General features: G+C 45.9%; 1 protein-coding gene across 2 annotated transcripts in view; it reads right to left on the minus strand.

The window, feature by feature from the left end:
- Window positions 1-26464, minus strand: part of CDH13 (cadherin 13) — a 975207-nt gene that overhangs the window by 521467 nt on the left and 427276 nt on the right. For both annotated transcript variants that reach the window (XM_032853867.1, XM_032853868.1), the window contains exon 4: window positions 12882-12998. In XM_032853867.1, coding sequence (XP_032709758.1) covers window positions 12882-12998 — 117 coding nt within the window. The remainder of the gene's footprint in view (window positions 1-12881; window positions 12999-26464) is intronic.

Below are 26464 nucleotides of genomic sequence, written 5' to 3' on the forward strand. Positions count from 1 at the left end.
TAGTTTACTTTAAGACACAGAACTACTGTAGGAAACATTACAGAGATATTGGCATCCAAGTGGGTCACCTTATCAAAAACATTTTTGCTTTGGTTACCTGCAATATTGACCTACACGGGACCATTCTGTCCACAAAACAAAATACAGGAAGTGTCAGCTCACAAAGTGCCAAGAGTTACATATACTCACTTATATATAAGTATACTTATATATATATATTATATGATATTATATTATATATATGTGAGTATATATATATGTGTGTGTGTGTGAGTATATACTTATATACTCACATAGTATATTTAAATTTCTGAACCTTTCGCCAAATATTTCTCTTCTACCAAATTCATCATTTTATCCTCTTAATAGTAAATGATATAAAAACTGATATAAAACTGATCTAAGAAAGGGAAAATTGTTTTTCTTAATCCCAAACTTAAAGGCATTTGTTCTGCATATAAAAGAACATATAGGTGCCTATAAGCAGAGATAAAGATGGGTCCTTTCCTATTACCCCAGTGTGGGGAGACCACTGGAATTGACCTTTTGACTACTCCTTCACTTACTCATTTATTCACTCAACACGTACTTATTGAGAGCTTAGTCTGTGTCAGACATAAGCTAGATGTTGAGGACAAAAGAGGAAAACACAGGCAAACAACCAATGCAGAGATTACGCTCTCCAAAATAGCCCATCTGGGTAATGTAAGGCATGCTCCTCAAACAAAATAGGGGTTACACAGCTGGATCTTGCAGTGATACATTCCCATTTCCTGGAGTTCACACATGGCTCTTTCTTCTTCAAAGGCTGGGTTGGTCCTGTAATGTGCTCTGAGGTTAGGAGGGCACGGAGATAATGATCCCAGAGTCCTGCGATCAAGTCCTTCAGTGAGCTCCCTGCTCAGTGGGGAGTCTGCTTTTCCCCCTGGCCTCTCCCCATCTCCCGCTCTCTCTCTCAAATAAATAAGTAAAATCTTAAAAAAAAAAAAAAGAATGTCAAATGAAGATCGATGTGCAAACTGTCTATTCAACAATGGTGCATCCATGGGTCAGAACTCTTGGTCATTTACCATGTCGCAAACCTTCCTATATCTGGGGAAAACATATCGTTAAGGGTCTTTGGTACCATAAGCCTTGGGTCATTCCATTCCCAGAGGGCAGAAACAGGGGGAAAAATAAAAATCATGAAGTATTCTTAAGTCATTATTTATTTTGGTCCATGTCTTAGGAATTTTTGTACGATGGCTACTTAGTAATATTTCTAGGCGACAACAGAAAAAGGTGGGCTTTCGGTGTCCCAATGAAGAAAAGGTTGTGACTGGATAGCACATTGTCAGTCATCAGGAAGAGGTGGGAAATCTTAGTACAAAGAAGTAGCAACCAAGTTCCTCCACGTGTCCATGGAGTTTGACCACAGACAAATCCATTATTATGATTACATTATTATCACTATTATTATTATTATTCCAGTCCTACCCAAGGAAGGACAGTTCAGATGTATGAAGGAATTCATCCTCACAGAGGGTTGAGAAACCACTGTGGCTAATGTCTATATTTTTAAATAACATCTTGATCAGCAAATTAAAAAAGAGATTTGTTAGAAAATCCTTTGACTTGGTGTCTGTCTCTTGGGGTCCTAAAGTTTTCATTCTTTGGCTTATAAAGTAACCTATTAGATTAATTAAAACCTATTGAAAATAATGAAGTCTCCCTGACTTTGGCCAAGAATTCCCATAAAACTGGCTTAAACTGTCTCATCCTCATGATCTTGGGAGTGGAAGGAAGAAAGCTCTGTCACAGAGCCCACTCCCTTTGAATGGATACCAGAAGCCTGGACATACCATATCATGGCATATTCATTTTATATCCTCATATCATGAAGATCAAGACAGATGGAGAACCAGTGATGTCCTCCAATCCTTGAGGGTGAAGGCAACAGGCTCTGGTGTGATCCAAAGACAGGGTATCGGCCACTGTTATGGCTAATATTGACAGCTGTCACTACTGAGTCAGAGAGAAACTGGATATATTTTTCATTAGAAAAAAAATAAACAAATATGCCACCCACCATGTTCCCACAATTCATTGTAGAGTCGGAATAATGGGTTTAAAGCTCAGCTTCTCTAGAACCCATTTGGGCAACTGTTTGGCAGAATCCACTAAAATGGACCCAATAATCCCACGGTTAGGTATATACCCAACAGAAATATGTGTATATGTTCACATAAAGTACTATTCGTAATGGCCCCAAACTGGAAATGATCCAAATTCGCCTCAAAAGTAGAAAGGAGAGAGGGTGGTATATTTAGGAAATGTGATACTATACATCTGTGATTCTATAAATGTACCTGACAAAGAGCGATCTTACCAGTGTAATGCTGAGCAAGAAAATTTAAAAAGCACAAAATATGTGCTGGGTGATTCCGTTATATTATGTACCAAATGGTGAAACTAACTCATGGTGATAGAGGGGAGGGCTGGTTATCCTGGGGGGAATGTAGTGTTCGTGCCTGGAAGGTGATGCGAAGGGGCCTCTGGGGGCTGGTCATTTTGTGATCTGAGTGCTGAGTTCATGGGTATATCCTGTCTACTAAAAAAAATCATGGCGTTGGACACTTACGATTTTGCACTTTTGGGTCTATATATTATACTTCAATAAAGAGTTTTAAAAATCCTAGTTCCACTGCTCTGAGACATCAGAGAAGTCCTCTAATCACTCCGTGTCCTCCTCTGTAGAGGCCGTGGGAACTAATTCCTCTGCGTGGAATTAGTGACGGGACCCACAAAGCACAGAGCACAGTGTACTTCTGGTCGAGTGTCACTTCTGTCAGTCGGAGAGGGGGGCAGCCCCAATGAGGCTGTCTCTAAGGATGGGAAGGAGAATGTCAGAGAGCCGGTGGGGAATCGCAGGCAGAACCGGGAGCTGCGGGTGTTTTCCTCACCTTCCCAAGCACGCGTGGAACGTATATTTCCAATGAGCTGTGTTGTTAATCCTCAGCAAGGCTGAGGAGGTATTGCCCCAGATGAAAGCTGCACAGCATAACGAGAACAAAGATGTTCTAGACCTGGGGAGTATGGGGATGGGTGGGGAGGAGACGCGGGGGGTGCCAGATGGGCGGAGAATACATCACAGCAGGGGCAGAGCGGTTTCAAGCATGTCTCGGGGAGGGAAGAGTCTGTCAGTGGGCTGTTTCCCAAGAGACGCTGTTAAACCAGCCCTTGGCTGTTGGATTCGAGTTTCATATCAGGTAACTATAGAGAATATATCTATATGCTACGTGTATGTATAATACATATACATACATGTACACACGTGCCTGTGTGCATACACATCTATGCAAAGATTTATGAATGGTGGCGGCCACAGCAATACGATTTACCACCAGGAGATGCTAGGAGGAACCTCTAGATGCCATTCACGGAGGATGCTATGAGGGTTTTAACCATTTCGTCTAATGTGCTCCTTTGGTCGTTGGTCAATCATGCAGCATCCTCCTCAAGATAATATTTTAAGTGCAAAACAAATAAACATTGGAAAACCAAGAGAACAGATCTACCCATGAACAACCTCAGGATCTGTAGACACCACATGAAGAACCCCATGCAGCCCTTCAAAATGCCACCAAAGAAGGACGCTTGAGGACACAAAAGATGTTTCTGAGATGTCGGTGAGTGGGACATCGGGGAATACAAGATGGCCCTGGGTGGATACTGGGTGTTTAGGATAAAGTCTATCAAAGTGTGGGCCACAGAACCAGGAGCATCAGCAGCCCGAGGGATGCGTGTGAGGACGGTGATTTCTGAGGCCTCACTCCGGCCCTGGGGAACCCACACGTTTGATGGGATGAGGGCGGGGAACCTGTGCTTTCACTAATTCGTATGCACTTTAGAGACTGAGAAGTACTGCTCTGAGGCCAACAGGGGTTACCTCAGGTTTGGAGGGGCGGATGTTGGGGAGATTTTTTTTATAGTGTTTATTGTTAAGTATATATTTTTCTTTAAAGTTTTTATAATGAACATTTATTATTTTTAAAATAAGAAAAAAATTATGAAGAAAGAAAGAAAAGCCAGATTTATTCCGTGGTACGTTAGGAATGATTTCCAGATGCAAATAACAAAATAAAAGCACCACTTGTGAGGAATTTCAAGTTGTCAAATAAATGAACTAAAAATTGAGCAACACAGAGCCTGTGAATTGTGTATACTAATGCCTAGCGAAACATCAGCATTCAAAGGAGAAATTACTAAGAAGAAATGTATTTAGAGTGAATTCAAGGCTAGAAGGCCAACAGTGAATGCAGCTGTTATGCATTTCTGAGCTGGAGAAGAAAAAAAAAAAATAAGAAAGATTTCAAAGCCACAGCCAGGAATGCCTGAACTAAAATCAGTAGGCATGGATCCGGCAGGATTTGTGCTCACACCTGGGGACGCACGGCGAAGGGGCATCTGAAAGTCTGGTGTCCCACACGCCTTGCTGGTGCAAAGGGAATCCAGTCCCCAGAAGACCGGTGGGGGGTCCAGCCTGTCTGTGCAACTCTGCACAACACAGAAAGATCTGTCTCCCCTGGGAGCACTCCCGTCTTGCCCCATGAAGGGCCACTCAGCAGCCTCAGTGAAGAGTGAACTTGAGAGAGAAGGATACAGCAGGCCCTCTGGTGTCATGAAAGGTCTACTGACCCACAGCTCAACCCTCCATCCAGGTGACATAGTCAGCATCCCACTGAGGCACAATGTTCCCAGCTAAGGGGGGTCTTTCTCTACGCCCCTTCCTCCCCATCCAACACTCACTCACCAAGACTGCCCAGCTCTTGACTCAATGTCTTCTCTCCTGTCCCCCGCCGCTTCTGGACCCAGGTTCCCTGCCTGTCCACCTGGCTGCAGTCACTGCCTCCATTCAGGCCTCTCTGCTTCTGGTTTTCTCAGCCTACAGGTGTGACCCCCCATCCTGCCACCAGACTGGTCTTCCACAAATTACAGTTCTGGTCCTGTCAGCCGCATTCAGTTATTCTTGGCTGTCCAGATGCACGATGCTTTCTCTTGGCGCTAGACGTTGGATCACGCTCTTCCACTGCCTGGAGAATTCTCTCCATCCCAACTTCACCTTGCCTACTGGTATGCAGCCACTTGGGACTTCTCTGGGGAATTATGTTCTCTGTCTTCTCCAGTTCTCCACACTCCCACGGCTCCCAATCATGGTCTCATCTGCCAGTTTACAGGTCTGTGTCTTCCGTAGTTCCGTGTCATTTGAGGGAGAACGCATGGGCAATAGCCAGTGTACTGCCTGGCCTATAGTAGTCGCTCAATAAATATTTCTGAGTTAATTCACTAATTCAGGCCCAGTTTTTCCACCTAGGAAGAGTATTTGCCTTCCCAAAAGGCCTAAGCTGGGGCCCTTCCTCATCTCCAGATCCAAACACCCGGTGTGAGCCACCCACAGTCGGACCATTTAAACTTGCAAAAAGGGTGTTTGTGTCCAAGATTTTCCCCATTCCTGCACATAGAGGCAGGCCCAGCCCCACAGTGAAGTGTCTCCCCTATAATCCCACTCAGAAGCCAGGGCTAGTTCTAAGCTAGAAAAGGAAATAAAGGTGAGTTCTTCCTTCTTCCCTCCCCGTCTTCAGATAACTGTATGGGCCTGTTTCTGACTCCATCCGGCTCTGCCTCTATCCTCCTCAAAGCTGGGATGGGAGGTCTGACCACAAAAAGGCCAGTCCATTCCCCACAGCACCTCGGGCCCTGCTCCGTCACAGCCTTTATCAGCTGAGTCAGCTGTGGCCTCCTCGCAGAGAAAAACGAGTGGTGATATCTCTTAATTACACCAAAGATAGCCCTTTCTGCTTCCACTTTTTTCCTCGTGGCTCCTTTGAACGGGGTTGTCAGCAGACATCCCAACAACAAAACAACAAATTTGGCCTCTGAAACCAGTCCACGGCTCTCCCTGCCTGGTGAAGAAAGCAGTTTTCTGCTTGTCAGCATGTGGTCTATTTGTTCAACTAAGACATGACCCCAGCCTTGACTCAGTGCCCAAACATGCACATCAAGTAGCTGTTTGTGAGGTTAACCTCATGGCTCCACACTTCGCAGAGAATTTTCTCTCTCCCTTCCTCATTTGCCACGTAGAATTGGGACAACTGTGATGGAACTTGTCAGCCTCCAGAGATGGACTTGGGATTTTTGTGCAGAGGAGCAGAGGTGTGGCAGAACTAAAAGAGCCCAGGTTCACGGTCTGCTTCTCCTGGCTGTGTGGTCTGAGACAAGGCACCTAACGTGATGCAAGGAGTAGAATTATCCCAAACGACCCCTGGTGCTCACCTTGGACGAGAAACCGCAGGTAGATGGGTAAACCACTTCCGCAAGCTGGAAGTTCTACTCCAGCACGGCTCCCCATGGGGCCAGTGCATTCTCCGACCCACCCGGCATCCCATTCTGTAGGTCTGTGGCAAGCCGATGCTAGCTCGGACTTCTTTGTGAAAGTCAGGTGAAAATATTCAAGAGGTTTGCAAGTCGGTAGCTTGAAATTGGTCACCATAGGAATATTTTCACCGAAGGAAGGGCAAACATTACTAATTGGGGCTTCCCTCCCCCTGCAAGAGCCTCTGGAATCGTAGACAACGTCTATAAATCTGGGTACCTGTGCTCAGGCTGCCGGACACCCCCAAGATTTGATTATCTGTCTACTGAGAGATTGTAGTCAAGCTGGACTAAGAAGGGGGAACCATGGCAGCTGAGGGCCTCTCTGGCAAACCTAGACAGTGTTCAGCTCTCTGCCCAGACCCTGGCATAGATCTCCTTAAGATGATGGGATTTTCATTTTTGGCTGACCCCTGGCTTCTACATGTTCTCTTTCTCCAATAAAGCCTATTCCTTACCCCACGCCATGTGCTGTTTTGAAATCCATCCAGACCCCTGAGTCATGGCAGGTGGTAATGCAGAAGGAGCTCAGCTTACATGACAACTCTGTTTACACCTGTCCTGCATGATTCCTAGCCTCGGTTCCTCAGTGGCACAATGGGGATCTAGTACTGGCTTCCTGAGGGTGTGTGTGGGAGTCCGGTGACAATTGATGTGAGCATGCTGTGCAAGCAGCAGAGGTCCAGGGGGACTCCACATTCATGCATGGCACGGTGCTGAGCTCGGTGACTGGCCCTCAAGACTCCTAGGTTTGGGTCTTTGCATCGCCACTCTTGCAACTGAGTAACCTCGGGCACGTTGCTTCATGTCTCTGATTTCAGTTTCCCCATCTGAGAAGTGGGTATAATACTTTGTGGGGTTGTCCTAAGAACTCACCAGGAATTCAGTGGGGGGTGGCCATGTTTGGCTTAGATCCTGACACTTACTAGATGTTGGAGTTTCTAGCTGAATTCAAAGACTCCTCAACTCTCCTGTCTCCAGGGTGCTAATTCAAGCTGAAATGCCAGATCCTTTAATGTTCACGAATAATTAAATATAAATTCAGTCCGAGGCCAAATGTACATAACGATAAAGCCCTGGGAATCTTTCAAATTGAGAATTGAAAGGGTGATAAACTCAAGGCTAAAAATATTGCTTCCTCCATAGGCTCAGATGCCTTTATTTGCTGGAGGTATATCATGGAGGGCATTTTTGCATATGTATGTATTTGGCAAACAACCAAAACAACTCAATTATGTTTTATCATTAATTAAATTTTACAGAAAGAGGGCAACATTTGCTAATGGTGAATATATGCTTTTATTAGACTTTGTCAAAATAACTTAAAATTAAGTCTGTTCTGTTGTGAGTAAAGTTTTGAGGTTTTTTTTTATTTCAGTGGCTTTTAAATATTGTATGTATGAGCAAATATGGAAATACAGGCTCGCTCTCCCTCTCTCTCTCCCTCTCTCTCCCCTACCCCCACACACCCCACACAAAACCCATCAACATCATCTCCCACAATCTGCTAGGGATACTTATATGACTGGACATAATGGTTGATTGCCAACCCATTTATCTGCTAGCCTCACAGCCATTGTGGAAAATTAAAATTTGCTAGAAATATCCGGACCGATCATATAATGGTCTATTAATTCCATTCTAACAACAAACGAGGCTGTGATCACTTCAATCCGTAACCAGCGAATGCCTTATCCAACCAGTCATGGGTCTAACCAGGATTCAAGTCAAAGAATATTTGGGTCCCTCCTGGGTGTTAGTCTGCGTGCTGTATCACTACACTTGAGGAGTTACAGTTAATACAAGGATAAGAAAAATACAAAAGAAACTGTCTTGCTGTTCCAATTGTGTTACATGAGCACAAAGAGGTCCAAACAATGTGTAAAAGAGATCAAACAAAAATTCCCAGGGGGGAGACACAATCAAAAATGGGCTCTGGCTCACACTGCCCAAGAGAAATACAGTTTGAGCTAAATAAATACTTAAAAAATTTTCTGGTAGCCACATAATAAATGAAGCAAAATAAAAAAAAAAAGATTAATTTGAATCACACCAATATATCCAAAATGTTTTTATTTCAACAGGGCTCGAGTATAAGGATTATCAGTGATGTATTTTCCGCTCTTTGTGAGTTTGTACTACATTTTTGAAATCCCGTGTTTACATCACACTTATGTATCAATTTAGATATTATATTTTCATGAAAAGCATCTGACCTGCACTAAGATGAAAATTTAAGTTAAAAAGGTAGATTTCACATGGGAAGTTGTTCCAATAACCGAATCAAACAGTTTTTAAGTTTAAACTAACATTAGCTAAAATTAGATAAAATTTAAAAATGCAGCTCCTCGGTTGCACTGGCTACACGTCAGGTGCTCCAAGGCCACGTGTGGTTAGTGGCTACGATGCTGGGCAGTGTGCACAGAAATTTCTGCGAGGGTGTACACATTCCACTAGGCAGTGAGGACGTGTATGTAAATACACACACGCCCCGTGGAGAGAGGATGAAGGGGGTGTGTCCCAGGAAGAGGAAAGGGTTCAAAGTCATAGAAATAGGACTGGTATATATACCCGTGGGCTTGCTGAATGTAGAAATAACCTGGGCTAGTCAGCTCAACAAGAATTTTTGACTATTGAGCTCTGGACATCTTGGTCTCTCACATTCAGATTTCTATTCTACAGACCAGCCAGGACTAAGTTGTGCTATTGAGCAACTTGGCTAGTTGTTTTTAAAAGGAGAAATGAAACAGCTGTAAATTTCCGGAAAGAGGCATGTAGTCAGACTTGAATAAAAAAAGTGAAACAGCGGATTTTAAAAGGGGTGGAGGGCTGATGGGGGCTACCCAGAATGAGTCAGGCAGTATGATGGGGCTGAGTCAACATTTCAGTGGGAGGGTAAGATGGGGCAGTACTAGGGGTCCAGTTCCAGAATTCTGGCCTGGCTTCTGAGGACTGAGCTTGGCACCCATGTGTTCTCAAAGTGATATGAATGACTCTTAAATGGAATAAAGCAGATTCAATTTTGAGACACCAGATTCCCTGGCACCTGTTCGCATAGGTGGGCATAAGCAGGGAGGTATAGATCACCTGGATGTGGGGAGGACCCTAATAAATCATTTGCTCAGAATTCTGAGGAATATTTAGGAACTGTCATAAATTATCCTCATGTATGACTTGCATTCGTGACACAGTCAAAGCAGAGTCCTGGTTGAGTGGTTTTCATGATTTGGTCTAATGATCTATGTTGATTCCCCTTATGGAAAGCGCATGGTCCAATTACATATTTCTTCCATTCTGGGTTAAAGATGTCCTTCTAAAGGCCCATTCTACCAATTTATAGGGGATATAAAAAAAGGATTTTCAGTAAAATGTACTTTCATTGGTTTTGATGAAAGGGTTTGTGATGAAAGTAGAATCTCTAATAAGCATTTCATAAATGACTTGTCTTTCAAACTTAATATAAAACAGAATAAAATACGTCTCCCAAAGACCTCCTTGCTGCCTCACAGATTTAAAGTCCCCTGCTCTCAATCAATCAGACCCAAGAACTCAAAAATCTCTAAAGACACAATCAAATATTTATCAGAGAAAGTTGGTAAAACTAAGAAATTATTTATGGTCCAAATTTTGAAATAGTGACACTTTGAAGGGGGAGGGGAAAAGCACATGTTGGGAACTACACATTTCTCTTTAGGGCATTTGCCCCCAGATCCTTGCTGCCATCTGGAATTCAGAAACAGGAAGGAAATCACAAGTGTGAGGCAGTGTGTTCACAATTGGGTCTTTAACCTGTTTTCCAGAAGCACTGAGAGAGATGATGGAAAAGCAGTCTCCGAATTCTAGTAATTTAGCCACTTACCAACGAATTAATTATTCGGAAGATAAATAAATTATGCATCAGCCAAAACTCTGTCTGACCCTTAGAGCTCCCCGTGAGGCCTTTCTGTCAATATACAGTTCTACATGGCACAGCCTCAGCTAAGAACTCCTCCCAAACCCTGACCCCTTGAGAATGGATTTGCTCCCACATCCTGCTTTTGATGCCTTCACTCTGTAGTATGAGTCCCGTTTCTTTTAAGGAACTCAGGTGGTGACAAAATATGACAAAAAGAAAGACAAGACATAGACACTGAAGTCTCCATCCATCCTCCTGAAGCTCAAGACAAACAAAATAATAATTTTGTGGCGGCATGCCAATTCCTGTGTGTTTTGGGATCATTTTGTACTCAGTTAAGATTAATTGTTTCCTAACATTGTATCACAAAATTTACAAACAGAGGATAAGTTGAAAAAGGCTTTCAGCGATCAACCTTATAGCCACCACCTAGACTCTACCATGAACATATTACTGTACTTGTTCTATCATCTGTCTATCCATTTACCCAGCCCTCTATCCATCCTATTGTGTGTGTGTGTGTGTGTGTGTGTGTGTGCGTGCGCGCATGCATGCATGTCTGTGCCCTTCAAACAATCAAATTTAATTTTAATGATGTTTTAAAGAAAGTCATTGTTAGCAGAGGCATTTCATTCCGTGAAAGAGAATTCTCAAATTGTACTTAGTAGTGCTGGGCAGACTAGTTAAGAGCAGAGCCTACGAAATCGCAAACAGTGGGCATGGAGCTCATCTCTGCTACTAACTGACTGTGTGACTCCGGACAGATGACTATCCATCTGAGACTTGTTGCTCTCAGGGGGCACTTTGGAAGATGATCCTCATGGGGTTGTTATTATGAGAACTCAACATAATAGATGAAAGGTGCTTACACTTTAAAGTATTGGACAAATAATGCGTTTGTGATGATTTTTTCTATTCTTCTGCAATCCTGTGGGATTGATGCCTTTTGTCATTAACCCTCCAGCCCCTCATGCAGTGCCTTATACATAGCTGATGCTGAATATGTGCTTATTGATGTAAACTGATGTGAATTTTGGAGATTTTCCCACCTAGGATGCTGCGAGTACTTATTAATAGAGAGAAGCAAGTACAGTCAGCTTCAAAGGCACAAGACAAGAAAGTTAGTTCAGGAAATGAGATGGGAGCAGAAGATGAGACAAGGAAAACCTGGCCTGTAAAGCAGAAGTGTTTATATTAGGTTCAGTAATGGAACGGAATCCATCAGTGCCCTGTCCCCTCCCTTGGATCTCACCATTTCAGGGCACACCAGCAGACTTCCAGCTGTCTCCTCAAGGCCTTAGAAGGCCCTTGTGCTCGTGCCCAGGGCACAGGGAAGGCTGGATGTGCTGGTGAGCTTACACCTACGGGAAAGACCTTCAACCAAAGACGGATGGGGTTGGTGTATAAATACCCCAGCTCCCTCCCCTGTGGTGTGTGCTTACCACCGTTTCCTAGCATTTCCCCTTGGGATTACCATGCAGTCACCAATAGACAGTTGGACAGCCGCAGTTGCCCCGATAAACAGGCCTCTCAACTGGTTCCTTTCCTTCCCTCTCTCAACTCCTCACTTCCTTACCTGTATTCTTTTCCTCTCCTAAATAAACTACTTGCATTTGAGTTCTTGTCTCAGGGTCAGCTTCAGGGGGAAACCAAAGTGACACAAGTGTCTTTATGCTTTCATAACCACAGAGTCTCTTCTTTAAATGGCATCCTGAAATCTGATATGTGATATTTCTAAAATTAGAGCTGCCTGACTCAGAGAGTTTGGGTGGGTGGGTGGGATTTGTTTCCTTTCTCCCCACCTCCCTGGAACTCTCTGAAGACATGCAACATTGTTTTCTGGATCTGGTTAAGTTGATTTAGTTCTTTTGGCCTGGTTTAGTTTTTAGAGGGTTGACCTAGTGGTGCTCTTGGACTTACATCTTTGAAAACTAAGATCTAGGGAATCCTGGGGGGCGCAGTCACTTGGGCATCTAACTCTTGATTTTGCCTCAGATCATGATCGTGGGGTCGTGAGATGGAGCCCCACATTGGGCTCTGAGCCCCACGTGCAGTCTACTTAACACTCTTTCTCCCTTTGCACCTCCCCCTGACTCACTCTCTCCCTCTCTCTTGAATAAATAAATAAATCTTTAAAACTAAAATAAGGAAAAGAAAACTAGGATCTAAATTAAAAAGGCCATGGATGATCACACTGCTGTACTAGTAGAGTAGAGAGTATTGGGCTGGTGGCCTAGACATGGTCTTAAAAGCGACGAGGCTATTTCTTAACCAATGACATCTCCCAGACACAACTTGAGCACTGTTATCTGCCACGTAGCTCTCCAAAGCATGATATTCAAAGATGTTAAAAGATGTTATTGTTTTTTTTTTTTTTTTGTAAATACTTTGTTGTTGTTGTTTGATGGCTTTTTGTCATTCTCTTATTGGCAAAACCATCTGGCTAGTTATCATAGAGGAATAAAGACCGTTTTCAGGGGGCCATCAAGACAATCACAGTTAGTTTGCCTCGTGTATGCTCTCCTCTTCATAAAAACATGCCTTTGTTATATCATTTGTCTTTTGTCTGACTTACCTTGCCAACATCTCGTGGGAAAGGTTGTCTCTGATTCTCTGGAATTAAAATGGGAGATACCACAATGGACCTCTTTTGTCTTGGGACAGGAGAAGTTCTTGCAAATTTAAATATATCCTAAAAGAGAAAACAACAAAATCAGTTGACTAAAATCCCCCACGGAAAGAATGTATGAGTCTGCTCTGAGCTATAGTTCCTTTGTTGTGAAAGCATACAGCTGTTTGGACATTGTTAATTTTATTCTATCAAACCTCATTAGCGTTAGCAAGTACATCGTTAGAATCAGAGTAAAGCTGACATTGTGATTCACAATGACTATCATTAAGCTCTTTAATCCCATCTTCTGAATCATTCTATTCCTCAGTCTGTCTTGATTTATATGCCCTTCAGTGTTTGTAGATTCCAGCTCTCAGTCTGCCCAGCGAGGAGACTACTCACCTGGTCACTAACCCACAAAACCCGCTGGATATAAAAGTGACTCTCCTCATGGCCAACTGCAAGGTCCTTACACTCACAAATGAACAGAGATGAAGGGGCAGTCACAGAGGTCCGGACGAGGTCAGGCATTATGGGGACTCCTGGTTGATGTTTTCTTGAGGACTCTTCGTTGTAACTGTTGGGATGCACTACCGATAGAGCACACATGCTCCAAACTTCGACGACTGGAGCAGCCCTGTTCAATTTCTGCCCTATCTGTAATTTACCTATTCAATGACACAAATATGTGCCAAAGAGGAAACTTTGTATCATAATTTAAATGAAGTGCCAGTATTGCTTTCCATAAAAAGCAGGAAACCATGAAAATAAACATACTAGAGACCGAATGACGGTATTCAATTCAAGGTGGAAACTCGAGGGCAAAAATAAGCTCCTCTTTGTCTTTTTAAATTTTTAAAAAAGATTTATTTATTGATTTGAGAGAGGTCAGGGAGGGGCAGAGAGTCTCAAGCAGAATCCTTGCTGAGTGCAGAGCCCGATGTGGGGCTCAATCTCACCACCCGGAGATCAGGACCTGAGTTGAAACCCAGCATCTGATGCTCAGCCAACTGCAGCACCCCGGTGCCCCAAAGATCTTTTTAACAGGGAGAAAAGAAAGGCGTAGTGGGGCATGAAATGGTTGTTGCACTAAGCTGAGGCTTTCCCCTTGATCTGATCAGAGAACTGGAAGAGAATTGAAAGGGGAATATAATTTTCAGTATATAAACCAATCTTGGTCCATGCTACCTACTCACCGAAATTATGTTATATACCATCAAATGTAAGCGTCTCAAACTTTGGACAACACGTCCCTACCAAAATCATGTGGCAAATGATATTTAAATACCATCATTGATCCATGCCCCGCAAAAGTATGCGTGTATATGAATGTGTGTGTGTGTGTGTGTGTGTGTGTTTTAAAGGAAAATCTGTATAAGAAAAGTTAACAGGAAACCAGATCAACTAAGGCTAAGAAGGCTTCTATAATTTTTCTCTAGATTTTGGTGGGACTGTAATTTGATGGTCCTCTTGTGGAAAGCAATCAGGCAATATTTATTGGAAATCTTACAAATGTACATAGCCCTTCACCTGGTAATATCAGCCCTAGGAGTACATTCAAATGCTAAATTTGAGAGAAGAATAAAATAGCATGCAGAAATGTATTCAGCAAGATATTATTTATAAAGGGTAAAAATGGCAAACTACCTAAATGTTCAATGCAAGGCGAAGTTGAATTTGGGCCCATCAGCAGGAGACACTCTTAGATAGTTAGCAGTAATGCCGTCTAGAGGAGCAGGTTCTAACCACGACTACCACATTCGGCTGCTTCCACAATCACCAGCACAGACTACTCTAATAATAACAATTTCTCACGTGTGCACTGGACAATCTGCTGGGCACATTACATGTGTCCACTCTCATATTTGCAATTAAGTTCTCAAGTAAACCTTGTTCCTCCTCGACTAATGAGGAGTACCAAGTTCAGAGAGACTATGTGAATTGCTCGATGCAGAAGCTAGCAGGGAGAATATGTAGGATAAAATATGTAGGGAAGCACAGAACGGCATATTGGGCACCTCCTATCTTACATAAACTATAGTAAGCAAAGAAGAATAACATTTAAAATCTCGATGCATGAGTGCAAATAAAGACTATTTGGTTTCTGGGAGGACGGAATAATTACTATTCAGGTAAAGACAGAAAACTGGAGGGTTGTGTATGTAATGGAGGGAAAATAACAAGGGTTGAAACTGTAACAACAAACCCACGCGTCCAACCAACCACCACCAGCAAAATAAGGCAGCCCCACCAGGCAAAATGCAGCATAGAGAAGGAGAAAATGGAACAGACAATGATAAGACAATGAAAAACACAGTGGATTATATTTGGGGAACACTGATGTGCAGAACATCTGTGAAGATTCTGTTGGTTTGCGAGGGAATGGCAAAGGAATAGAAAATATGTAAAATACGTACAACATATGAATCTCATTTACAATAAAAGAAATCTTGAGGTTTAAATGAGAGAATGCCTCAGCAAGCACTATGAAAAGACTTAAAAAGTTTGATGCAAATAGGAAGGGTGGGTGATTTGGCTCCGTGACCCGGCAAAGGCAGGCTTCAGTTCATGATGACAATATGTGTAGATGTATCGAAAGTCAAAAAAAAGCATACGGTGTCATCAGCACAAACTCTCCATTGTTTATAGTAAAGGGCTTCTGGGTGTTTGCAGGTCTGTGGATGGGTGAGAGTTTTGTCTTCATGGGGACCTAGGGGGTCAGGCTCCTGAGTCCCCGTCCCTATAGCTGGTGGCCTCCCCGCTCACCAGTGAGCCAAGCCTGTGATGGCCAGTCCCTGTCCCCAGCTCTCATGGCATCCCAGAAGCTTAGTAACTGCTGTGTCAGCCCTTGGGTCTTAAGTGCCTAAGAAAAGAAGCAGGCAGCCCTGAGCCTCAGAATGGCAACAGCATATGTGGAAGGGAGTGGGGTAGAAGGTGGGAACGGCTCATTTGAGAGACACTTCCATGTGCATCAGAGAGCTCTGCACGGTGGGCACCGTAAGGAGTTCCGGGGACCGGGCCGCCTGTGTCTCCCAGCCATTTGCCTTACAATGACAGGGACCTCAATAACTATTTGTCCTTGGCTGTGTTTTCATGTCAGCGGCTCCGTTTTTGTCTTTGTCTGTGACTTAGTGTTTGCAACTACGTGTTTGTTGACAAATGCCAACCTCGATCCTTGCTTCCGCGTCTAACTTTGATCAGGTCTGTGCTAAACGGCTTGCTTGCAGGCTCTGAAGCCACGTGTTTCCGTGTGACGGGGACAGTGTAGGAGCCAGAGCATCGGATGTGACTGACAATCATACACCTTGTGCAGATCTAGACAGGTGTGCTGTGCAATCGTGTTTACGCCTGACGGTGTGCGCTTGTATGTGTCAGTCCGGGGTGGGGAGCCTCTGAGTGCACCAGGCTGGGGGGAACCTCAAGAAAGAGAACAGAAGCCGAGGGGCTAAAACGAATGTGACCAACCTAGTAGCTGCTTCTAGAAGCAGAAGAAGCTTCTAGAAGGAGAAGAGACAGGATGTGGGAAAGAGTGGAACATCAGGGTAAAGGAGCAGCCGTGTAAGGATTTCCTGACTTCTGATGCTGCCGTTAGCCAGACAGTGGGCAGAGGAAAAAACAAAACAAAACAGGGGTTCTGGGCACAGGTGCTGCGTGCTGTCGACTGGTAGACTTGTGGGGCCGTTGGGCATCCAACAGAGATTTCTGGAGGGCATGTAAAGTGTTGTCTTTGGGAGGGAGTGATGAATGAGGGAGAGAGATGTCCCCGTCACCCACGGACGAGGGTAGCTGGATGGAAGGGAGAAGCTGATAACGCCCAGGTTATGTCGAGAGAGAAAAGGGAGGGGCTCCACCATTCGACGGGTTTCTAAAAGGCCAGTAAAAGCCACGGAAAGGTTAGGTGGCACAAAGGAGGAAACCAGAAGGATGAAGAGATGAGAATGTCAAGCAGGAAGGGGCGCGCGGCCGCATCACACAACGCAGACATCCCCTCCGAAAAGCCAAATACCGTAAGGAGCCTGTTGGGCTCGACAATGAATGGGTATTGATTTTAGAAAGAGCAGCTTAACAGCGTGTTAGGGTCGCGAGTCAGAGGAATCAATGAGAAGCGAGAGCTCTGGTGCCGAAGGAAAGGGGAGACGCGGGAAGAAGTCTGTCCTGTCAGTTAAAGGGGAGGCAGGAGGTGTGCTGGGCACGCGGAGGAAAGGGCTCGTGGAAGGAAGCTGCAGCGTGGGGTGAGCGCAGGGGACAACTGATCAGGGCGCGTGCCCGGGCCGGCGGGATGGGAGTGGCTCAGCAGCGGTCAGCCCAGGTGGGGAGGATGGAAACTGCCTTCCTTGAGGACAGAGAGGGGTTGAAGGGGAATTTCTTGTCTGTAAAGGAGGGCACAGAAGTGAAGGATGGGCTTTATCAAGACAGGGACAGGGATGCGAGGACATGAGGACAAGCTGCTCAGTCCCTTTTACGCATGAGTAATTCAGCGGCTGGTGGCCTAAGGCCAGATCTTAACACAGACACACATGACACACAGCCACCTCTAGATTCCCAGATTCTCCAGACACCTGTACACTACCATCAAAATTCTCACCAGACGCAAACGCGCATGCACACCTGCACGTGTACACACACACATACACACACAGACACACACAGAGACACAGACACACAGACACACACATGCATGCACACTCATGGATAGTTACACATACAAGAGCCACACATGACAAGCCTAAACCCAAGGACACATAGGACACACACACCACACCTTCCTGCTTCAAACCGAAGCAGTTTTCTCAGCCACGGGGACACACACGCAGGCGTGAGCCTCCCGTGGGACCCTCCCCATGGCCCCGAAGTTGCTGGACGATGATCTGCATCCGAGAGCCTGGGACAGGAGGTGGAGGTCTGCAGCAGCCTAACCCAATCTCGCTCAAGGCAAAGGGGCAGAACCGTGTCCTGGGGGAGACTCGCTCAAGCAGGACTTTGCCACAGGAGAACTGCCCCCCTTCCAGAACGTCTCTCATCTCCTGCGGGCTCACTGGAGCCTTTGTCTTTCTGCTGTAGCGTGTTTGGGTTTACAGCCCCATTTGCTTTCTTCTCTGTTTCTCAATCTCAGGAGTGACTGCCGGTGTGTCAGAAGGAAGTTTCACACTCCCCGAGGGTGTCACATCACACAGTGGAGAGGGCATGCTAGAAATGGGGGGGGGGCAATCACCGTGGCCAGGGGAGGGGCTGGGGGCTGGGGAAGAAGGAAGGAGGAAGGAGGAAAGAAGCGAAAAATGTGAAAAGGGGAGGAAGAATGGATTCATATTCATTCATTCATTCATTCATTCATTCATTCACTCATTTCTTCAAATACTTCCCGTGGAGCCTACCTCTCTGCTGAGAGTCATTCTAAGCATCTGGGAAAGTCGGGGGAACAAGAGAAACCTATGCCCCCTGCAGCTCCCGTTCTGGAGTGGGAAGCGAGACAAGCAGAACAGTGGCCTGGAGCACCAACAAGCAGGGGGCCTGAGGGTGTGCAGGGGGACGGCTGCTGCGGTTTTCATCAGGAAGGCCGCGGGCAGCAGGAGGGAGGCGGCCTGCTTGGCCAGAGCACTGGGAGGAGCACAGGGAGAAGCACAAGGAGGAGACCTGCTCGGGTCCTGGGAAAGGGAACTGAGATGCTGGCTGGCTGCCCTGTAGCCCACAGCGGGGGCTCTGGCTTTTATTTTGCATGAGATGTGAGTCTTGGGGGTAGAGGTTTAAGCTGAGAAGTGACAGGAGCCCACTTACAATTCAAAAGACACATATGCAGGCTGCTGTGTGGGCAACAGACTTACGGTGGAATGAGAGGTTGCTCATTTGTCACATTTCTTCCTTTTCCCAACCCGGCCTTCACAGGGCAAGAGGTTCCCGGGAAAATGCACGTATGAGTATTTGATCTGGAGAAAGGCAGAGCTGGGTCGGTCTGCTCTCTTACTTCCCATGGCATGTTGAAAGTCTTTTCGAGGTAGAATTTAAGTACCATCGAATTCACCCGTTTTCATGTGTGCAAGGCTGTGACGATCAGGACGTTTCCAGAGTTGAGCCATCATCACTGCCAGCTAATTGTAGAACATTTCCATCATTCTGAAGGGGAGCTGGTGCCCACAGGCAGCTGCTCCCTCTTCCAAGCCTGGCCCACAGGCTACCACAGCTCTACGTTCTCTCTGTACACATCTGCCTTCTCCCTACATTTCAGAAAAGGGAATCACAATACACTTCCACAGTGTGGGCTTGCCTCGATGGTGTGAGGACCGTGACGGAGAAAGGGAGGGAGCCGACACCTGGTGTCCCCTCCCACCACACCCGTGGACGCCACCCCAAGAAAGCAGTGAGATTTGAGAGGAACAACCTTATTCCCTTCATCCCGAACCTAAGGCCAGAAAGTAGCGCGGACTTGTCTTGCCACCTGTCAGAGGATCTCCCTGAGCCAATACTCACACGGGCCAGGAGTGACCAGATAACTCGGGCCTGGCTTCCCCTCCCTCCCAGTCCTTGTTCTTGTATCGGGTAATAAACGAGAGGGGGAAACAGTACCAGCTCAGGGACAAAGCCACAAACATCTGCCTTTGTTCTCTCCTACCGTTGCGAGTTCTGGGCAAAGTCATGAGCTGGGGGGAGAGATTTCATTAAGGCGACGCACTACAGGAGCTGGGAGCAAGGGAAGGCAGTGCCACGTGAGACCTGGTGGTCCACCAGGCCCTGGGCGTGGACAGTGTTGGAGATCACGGTGGGAAGGTCAGATGTACTGCTGGGCCGAGAGGGGCCTTTACAGGGTTCATGCGAATGTGTGATGTTTTGGAGGTTTGAATGGCACGTCCGGTTAAAGGATCCTAAAGATTATTCCTTCAGAGGGTTTGAAGTCTGCATTCCAAACAGTAGTCATAAGGTCACCTGGCCTGTTCCTTTCCCATCTTTTAAGCCAAAGATTTACTTGGCATCCTTGTCCTGGCCTCACCAAGCCCGTGTAGCCAAGACTGCCATTTATGGAGTAGGGACGAGCCGGGTACCGTGCTGGGCACTCGTAGCAGTGTCCCATTTAACCCATCCCACAACTCTTAGGTAGAACCACTACGCCTATTGGCGTGAGGCTCAAAGATGCAACCGACTTCCCCAAAGTCACTTAGGTCTTGATTGAAGCTCGGGAACCCCGGCATCTGCGGCTCGGGGCCCCCTGCTCTACGCGCGATGCTGCTGTCTCCACAGGCCCAGCCGGTACCCCACCTTGACCAGGAGGCCTGCGTCCGCACAGAGCTCCTTGGCCCTGTTTACCTGCAGAATCACAACTCTGCGTGTGCTGAGGATAGACCACAAATCTCTGGCGGCCTCTGGCTAAAAGGATCAGCTACTGATACTGCAGGGGGACAACTTAATTGTCTGCAAATTTCTGCAAATGAATGGAGCTGCAGAAATCAATCTCCAGTTTATTCCATTTTTGCAGCTGATCTCATCGTGCTGGAAGCTGCCAGGAGGAGGGTTCTCTGCCCCTCTGTTCACATTCTGTATGCAATCAAATGCACTGTTCAGCCAGCTTTGCTGTACCTGGGGCGAGACTTAAAATTTGCTTTATTAACTCCTGGGGCTGAAGTTTGCCTACTTAAGGAAGAAACAATCAACAAACATCAAACTTTCCACAGCGAATGCAGGAGGCTTGAGAGCCAGGACTCTGAGGAGAGCTTGCTTTGTTGACTATTTCCCTGACGTTCTGAAGGCTGAATGTCCGCGCAGCTGTCATCTGCTGTGGGCTCCCTGCACAGAGTCACGATGACAGTGACATGAGGTGGTGTGGAAATTGCCCATTAGTCCCGCACGCTCACCTCATGGTATGGCAATGGGCGTGATGGAGCTCATTTGGAAAGGAGGGCCGAAGGGGAAGATGATGGGAGGAGACGTCACAGGGTAGAGTAAAGCCCATCGGCTCTTCTAAGTTCTGCCATGCGTGCTTCTCCGGCTGCGGGTCTGCAAACAGGAGAAACGGGCACAAGCCACGGTTTTCTAGATGCCCGCCTGCTTTCCAAGAAGGGACTGCCTGTGCTATCAGAAACAATTTCTCCAATGACGAAGGTCATCTGTCAGAGACTTTGGGGATGGCCGGTCTTACAGGAAACCTTGCAGCGGAAGGACCAGTATCAGGACGTCTGAGTGATGAGCACCAAGGAATCAACACATTTCCAAAGGTAACGGATATGACGACTGTTTCTGTCGTCATGGGTGTTTAGGGTGGAAGAGAAACGGCTTTGCCCAAAGGCGTCAACGGAGGAAAGCATTCATCAAGAAAAGGATTCATCGGAGGAATTTGCCGTTTGAATGGTGACTCCAGAATTCTCTGTCTAGCAGCCAGGAAGATCTTTTAAAACATCCCCCTTCCCCTTACCAACTGCAGACTTGCTTCCCCCTGTCAGAGGATGGAGCCTCCAGTGCTGCCCACACCCAGGAGGGCGAGCAGGTTGGGCTCCGGAAGACACTTCTGACCTCAGGTTCTGCTTCGGCTACACAAGCCGTACCAGGATCTGCAGGTTGTAACACTTACCTGAGGGCTTCTCACCTAGCAGTGCTCCTTCCCAGCCCTCCCCTCTGGTGCCTGATTAACACTCTCCCTTCCTCCAACCCCACCATCCTTCCACTCTCAGCTTAAACACCAAGTCAGGTCACCAGACTCTTTGCTATGGGGATCGCCTGCAGCTTGCCCTTTCTATCCAGAGTCTGGCTCTCAGCTTCTGACTACACATCCCCCCAGGGCCATCAGCCTATGGATGTCTGTCTGCTCCAGGAGGCTACGGGCCCCAGGAGGGCAGGCACCATATCTCCCTGGTTTGTGAGTGTGTCCCCTGGTGCCCAGCACAAGGCCAGGCACATAGCAGGTATCCAAAAGGTATTTTTAAAAATAGTATTAAATTCAAAAATTATTAAATAGATATAGGGTTACTGTAAGAATTAAGGTAATCTAGGTAATGGGTGTAGCACAGCGTCTGGTTTAGAGCACTTGCTCCACAGTTGTGTCTAATAAGTAAATAAGTAGGAGGTCTAGGACTCCTTTTTAAATTTCCTCTTCCCTATGGAAATCTGCTCTCGACAACAGTTATTACTACAACCCTCAGTTTGGACTGTTTCATCCTAGAGTGCTCCGTGCTTGGTGAAGTGATGGAATCTATAGAAATTTTTCAGAAGGTCCACCCCTTGGAGCACTCAGCAGAAGACCATTGCGTTCTGGAAGAAATGACAAGGAGGCTGAGATGGGAAAGCCATGAGGACTTCAGGCAGGTGGACGGACAAGGAGGAGGAAGGGCTCCAGGCCTGGAGAACGGCAAGTGAGAAGACACAGAAGCAGGAGGAGGCCAAAGACCAGAAGGGCTGGGGCAGCGGGGGGTAGGGCTCAAAGGAGCCCTAGAAGAGGCAGGAAAGGGAGAATGACCAGACTTGGTCCTCAGTATTGTTGTGAATCCCGAGGGCCATGAGAAGCCACTGAACGGTTCTCAGCAAAAGTCTGGGGTCTGACCTTGCCTTTGACTCTGCCTTGTCAGAGCTGAGGAGCCATCCCTGGAGAACACATTTTCTTAAATGGGTTTTCTTTTCTGCTACCCTAAGCCATCGCTATATTTGAAAAGTTGAACTTAAAAATCAGACACGAGTAAAACAGCCCTACCCGCTCCCCACCACGCACACACGCATTCTACCACTTGCTCTAAAATGTCAACTTCCCCACATTTGGGCGGCTAGTTAAAAAATAAAATAAAAGCATATGCTTTGGATGAAAATTTGCCAAACCACACTTCCAAAATGCAACCGCCTCCAAAATATTTCATGAATCTCGCAGGGCCAATAACAACACAAATCAGGACTTGCTAGTTTCATTGGAGGTGAAAAATGTTTTAAACATATTTAGATTCCTCAGTCAGAGGTCCGTTCAACCGCGTGTGATGGTGATGGGGGTATAATGGATACAATTTCCCTCTGTCTGCTCTGGCATTGATAAAATATTCATGTTAAATAGCTATTCTGAACACCTGAAGGCGTCTTGCTGCGTTTTACAGATGGACTTGTTTTTCTAATACACATATGTACTCCTGTCTCAACAGCTGTATTAACTTGAGTATGTATTCTAGATGTGTGAGCACGTACCCCAGATCCCACGCTTTCTGGTCTGCGTGAGCTCATAAATTGGTGAGTGGCCTTTAAAGAAAGCCCCCATTAGGAAACCCACATGTGGAAAAAGAATTCTTTTCAATTCAGTGGGTGTTTATTGGGTATTGGCTACATGCTTCCCCCCCCACCCAGGAAGGTTCATCGTAAACGGTACAGAATTATCCTGCAGGCGCCTCAGACACAGCGTGTCCTAAACCAAACTGAGAATCCCGCCCCACCCAGGGGTGCCTGCCTCCCTGTCTCAGAACTGAAGAACTACACCCTTATGTCCCATGGACAGTTGACTTCACTCCCGCCATATTGCTCTCCCGAGTGGTTACCGCCTCTGGAGGGGTTTGCCGAATCCATGCGTCCTTCCCTAGTACCATGCCCTGAGCATCAATTTCCCCTGCTCGTGCCTGTGGACTCCTTGCGTCTGATCATTTCCTCTTACACAGGAGCCCACTGGATGCTAGAATCATAACCACCAGGACCTCAGCACTCTTAGTCTGGACTCCCCAGAAGCAGACACTGAGACAAAGATTTGAGACCAAGGAGTAGTTTAATATACTTTCTAAATTTTCTATAATGAACCTATTCTACTTGGAATCAGGACAAAAAATGAATTCATTTCCTCGCAACCCTGTCTCGTACCAACAGAATAGCCTGTCAGCGTCCTTCCTTCCAGGTTTAAATATACTTTCTGCTTAAGCTGAAATGGAAGGGTCTGAGCAATTCTGTACCTTGCTTTTTGAACCTAATGATAAAAGCCAAGCTTCTTTCCCTCCCATGTCACAGACTCTGTAAACACAATGTTAGCAGCTGCATGGCACATCACGGGGACGCATCAGGATGCATTTAACCGTTCCCTTGTCCTCATGCTCATCAAGTGGAGGTATTTCCAATGCTTTATCATAAACAAAATGCAAATAAAATAGCAGTGTATGTGCAGTTCGATTTGTTTACTTGTTTGCTTGTCTCTAACAAGGAGGTCTTGGAATGGACTAGGGCAGTGAGTTACTAGGTCAAAGGCAATGAACACCTTTTTAAAAATGTAATTTAATTTAATTTGTGTGTGTATGTGTTCTAAAGGACCTGGGACATATTCTGAAACCATTATCAGCACTGAAAATGGATTGCACGTGGCCATAGCCGGGCATTCCCCAGTGGTTCCCACACCTCCCTCCGGAGCCAGTTTCTATAGTTCCAACCATGCTGCTTTTGCCTAAGCATGCCGTGCTCGCTCAGAACTTAATGCCTTCATTTGTACTACTCCTGTGACTAGGATGTTTGTCCTCCCTTGTTTACTTCCAGTCCCCTCTACCTGCCGGATAACTCTCACACACACACACACACACACACACACACACACACACACGATGTCTACTATACACTGCATGTGTCATCCTCCTACTCAAGTTAGATGGAGCCTTCTGGATAGTTCCTATTAATTTCAGGTTTCTTTGCCCAGTTCCCATTAGTATGCAAGGGCAGACCTCATTCTCCAGACCTTAATAAAGATGATCTGTTTAATAAATATTTATTTCTTTAATAAATGCTACCTGATATAAAATGGTAAGCTGATAAAAATCTCTTTCCTTCTTTTTCCAAAGGACTTTTTGACTTGTCCATGCCTTAAGGTGACCTCTGAGAAGAGAAGAACCTTCCGTCTCACTTAACCCCTGATGCATTTAATCATCAGGTTGGAAGGGACCTGTTCTCTCCGCTGCAGCTGAATCATCTCATTAACTGGCAGAAGACAGGCCTGGCTGTCCCTACAGGCACAGCCACCCTGCAACGAAGCCTGACCTCACAGGGGCCTGGAGAGACTGCATGCTGACAGATGTCACCGAGTGACTGCGGGCTGGAGTCGGAGAAAGACAGGGTAGGACATCAGCTGTAAAAGCAGGTGCTTCTTTGCTGTTTCACCCCAAGTAAAACCCAGCTTCTGAAGCTGAATCTTATGGTGATTCAGGGAAAGGAGGGCCCCAAATCCAGCTTCCCTAAAATGGGGGGGGCGGAGAGGGGTGAAACCAATTCTCCCCTTCGGCAGGGCGCCTTCCTGTCTCAGGATCCCTACCAGAGGGACCACATTTAAAGCGGTGTCCTGCTGCTTAAGGAAGGAAGTGCTCATTCCCGGGACTCAGTCTCCGCATTTGGTCTGTTTCTGAGCTCCTCGCACCTCCTGTTTTTATCCACTTGCCTTGTTTTTGATTGTTAACGTCTCGATGTTATGGCCGCGAGCTCTAAAATTAGAAAGCCATTTCCCACGCCGCTGCCAAAGCCAATTGCCTCCTTTGTCCAACCCATTTTTAAATATCCTTCACGATTGCGAGTCAAGATTATTCTGCTTTGGGAGTCATTCTCAATATTTAACGTAAATTATCCTCCTTTCTCTCCCCTCTGTAAATTTCTTCTCTGACACGGACGCCTCCCCGCAAACTTCCAGTACTATTCCTCTTCCTCTTTTGTTAAAGACATTTTAATTAAGACACCAGGGTAACATTAACCTACTTAAGCAGTAATCTCCCTTTTATGTAGCTCTCTTCAGTGCAGTCCCCAGTCAGCAAAGTGTCTTTCATCGGCCTGCCCCGTGTCTCCCTCCTCCCTTTGTTCTGTGGTTTTCCGCTGGATTACAGACCCTCACATTTTAATTCAGCCCCCACTGCTGTTCCACAAGACGCACTTTCCATTAATAAATGCATCTTCACGATGATGCCTGCGGTGTCACGTGTCTCCCCCACTTCATTGATTATGGTGGCCTTTGAAGGTTCAAAGCTGTGTCAGATCTACCAGGAAAAAGGGGAGAAGAAGACCACGTTTGATATTCTCCAACATCTGAGGTTTCCCTGGGCCCCGAAGTTTTGATGTCAGGATGGCGAAACAACAGTGGCTTGAAGAGAGGAGAGCCTGGTGTAAATATGCAGTTACCATGTGATCCTCATTCTTCCTTGAAAGACCGCGGGATCAGGCTCCTTCTTCAAAGTCAGCATTGACAACTACAGAAACTATTTGATAATGGAGCTCCGAAAATCTATTATGGGACCAAGAGAAATATGTTGGCATCCCAGCTACTCTGTGAACCTGCCCCACAGGAAGGGAGTGCTTCTGTTTGTTTTCAAATGCTTCACATTAAATTCTTCGAGCGTTTTTACAAAGAGGAAAGTATCTTTGAAAATCAGTGAATTCTAAATGATGAGAGGGAACATTGAGCGTTGACTGTGGGTTTGGCATTAAGACTTACAAACGTGGGGTTTAAGGAGGGCACGTACTGCGTGGAGCACTGGGTGTGGTGCATAAACAAGGAATCTTGGAACACTGAAAAAATAAAATAAAATTTAAAAAGAGTCTGGAAACGCCTTAAAATAAATGATTGAGATCTTTAAAAAAAAAAAGACTTACAA

This window comes from Lontra canadensis, unplaced genomic scaffold (genome assembly GCF_010015895.1).
Source record: "Lontra canadensis isolate GAN:19392208 unplaced genomic scaffold, GSC_riverotter_1.0 scaffold8, whole genome shotgun sequence".
NCBI lineage: Eukaryota > Metazoa > Chordata > Mammalia > Carnivora > Mustelidae > Lontra > Lontra canadensis.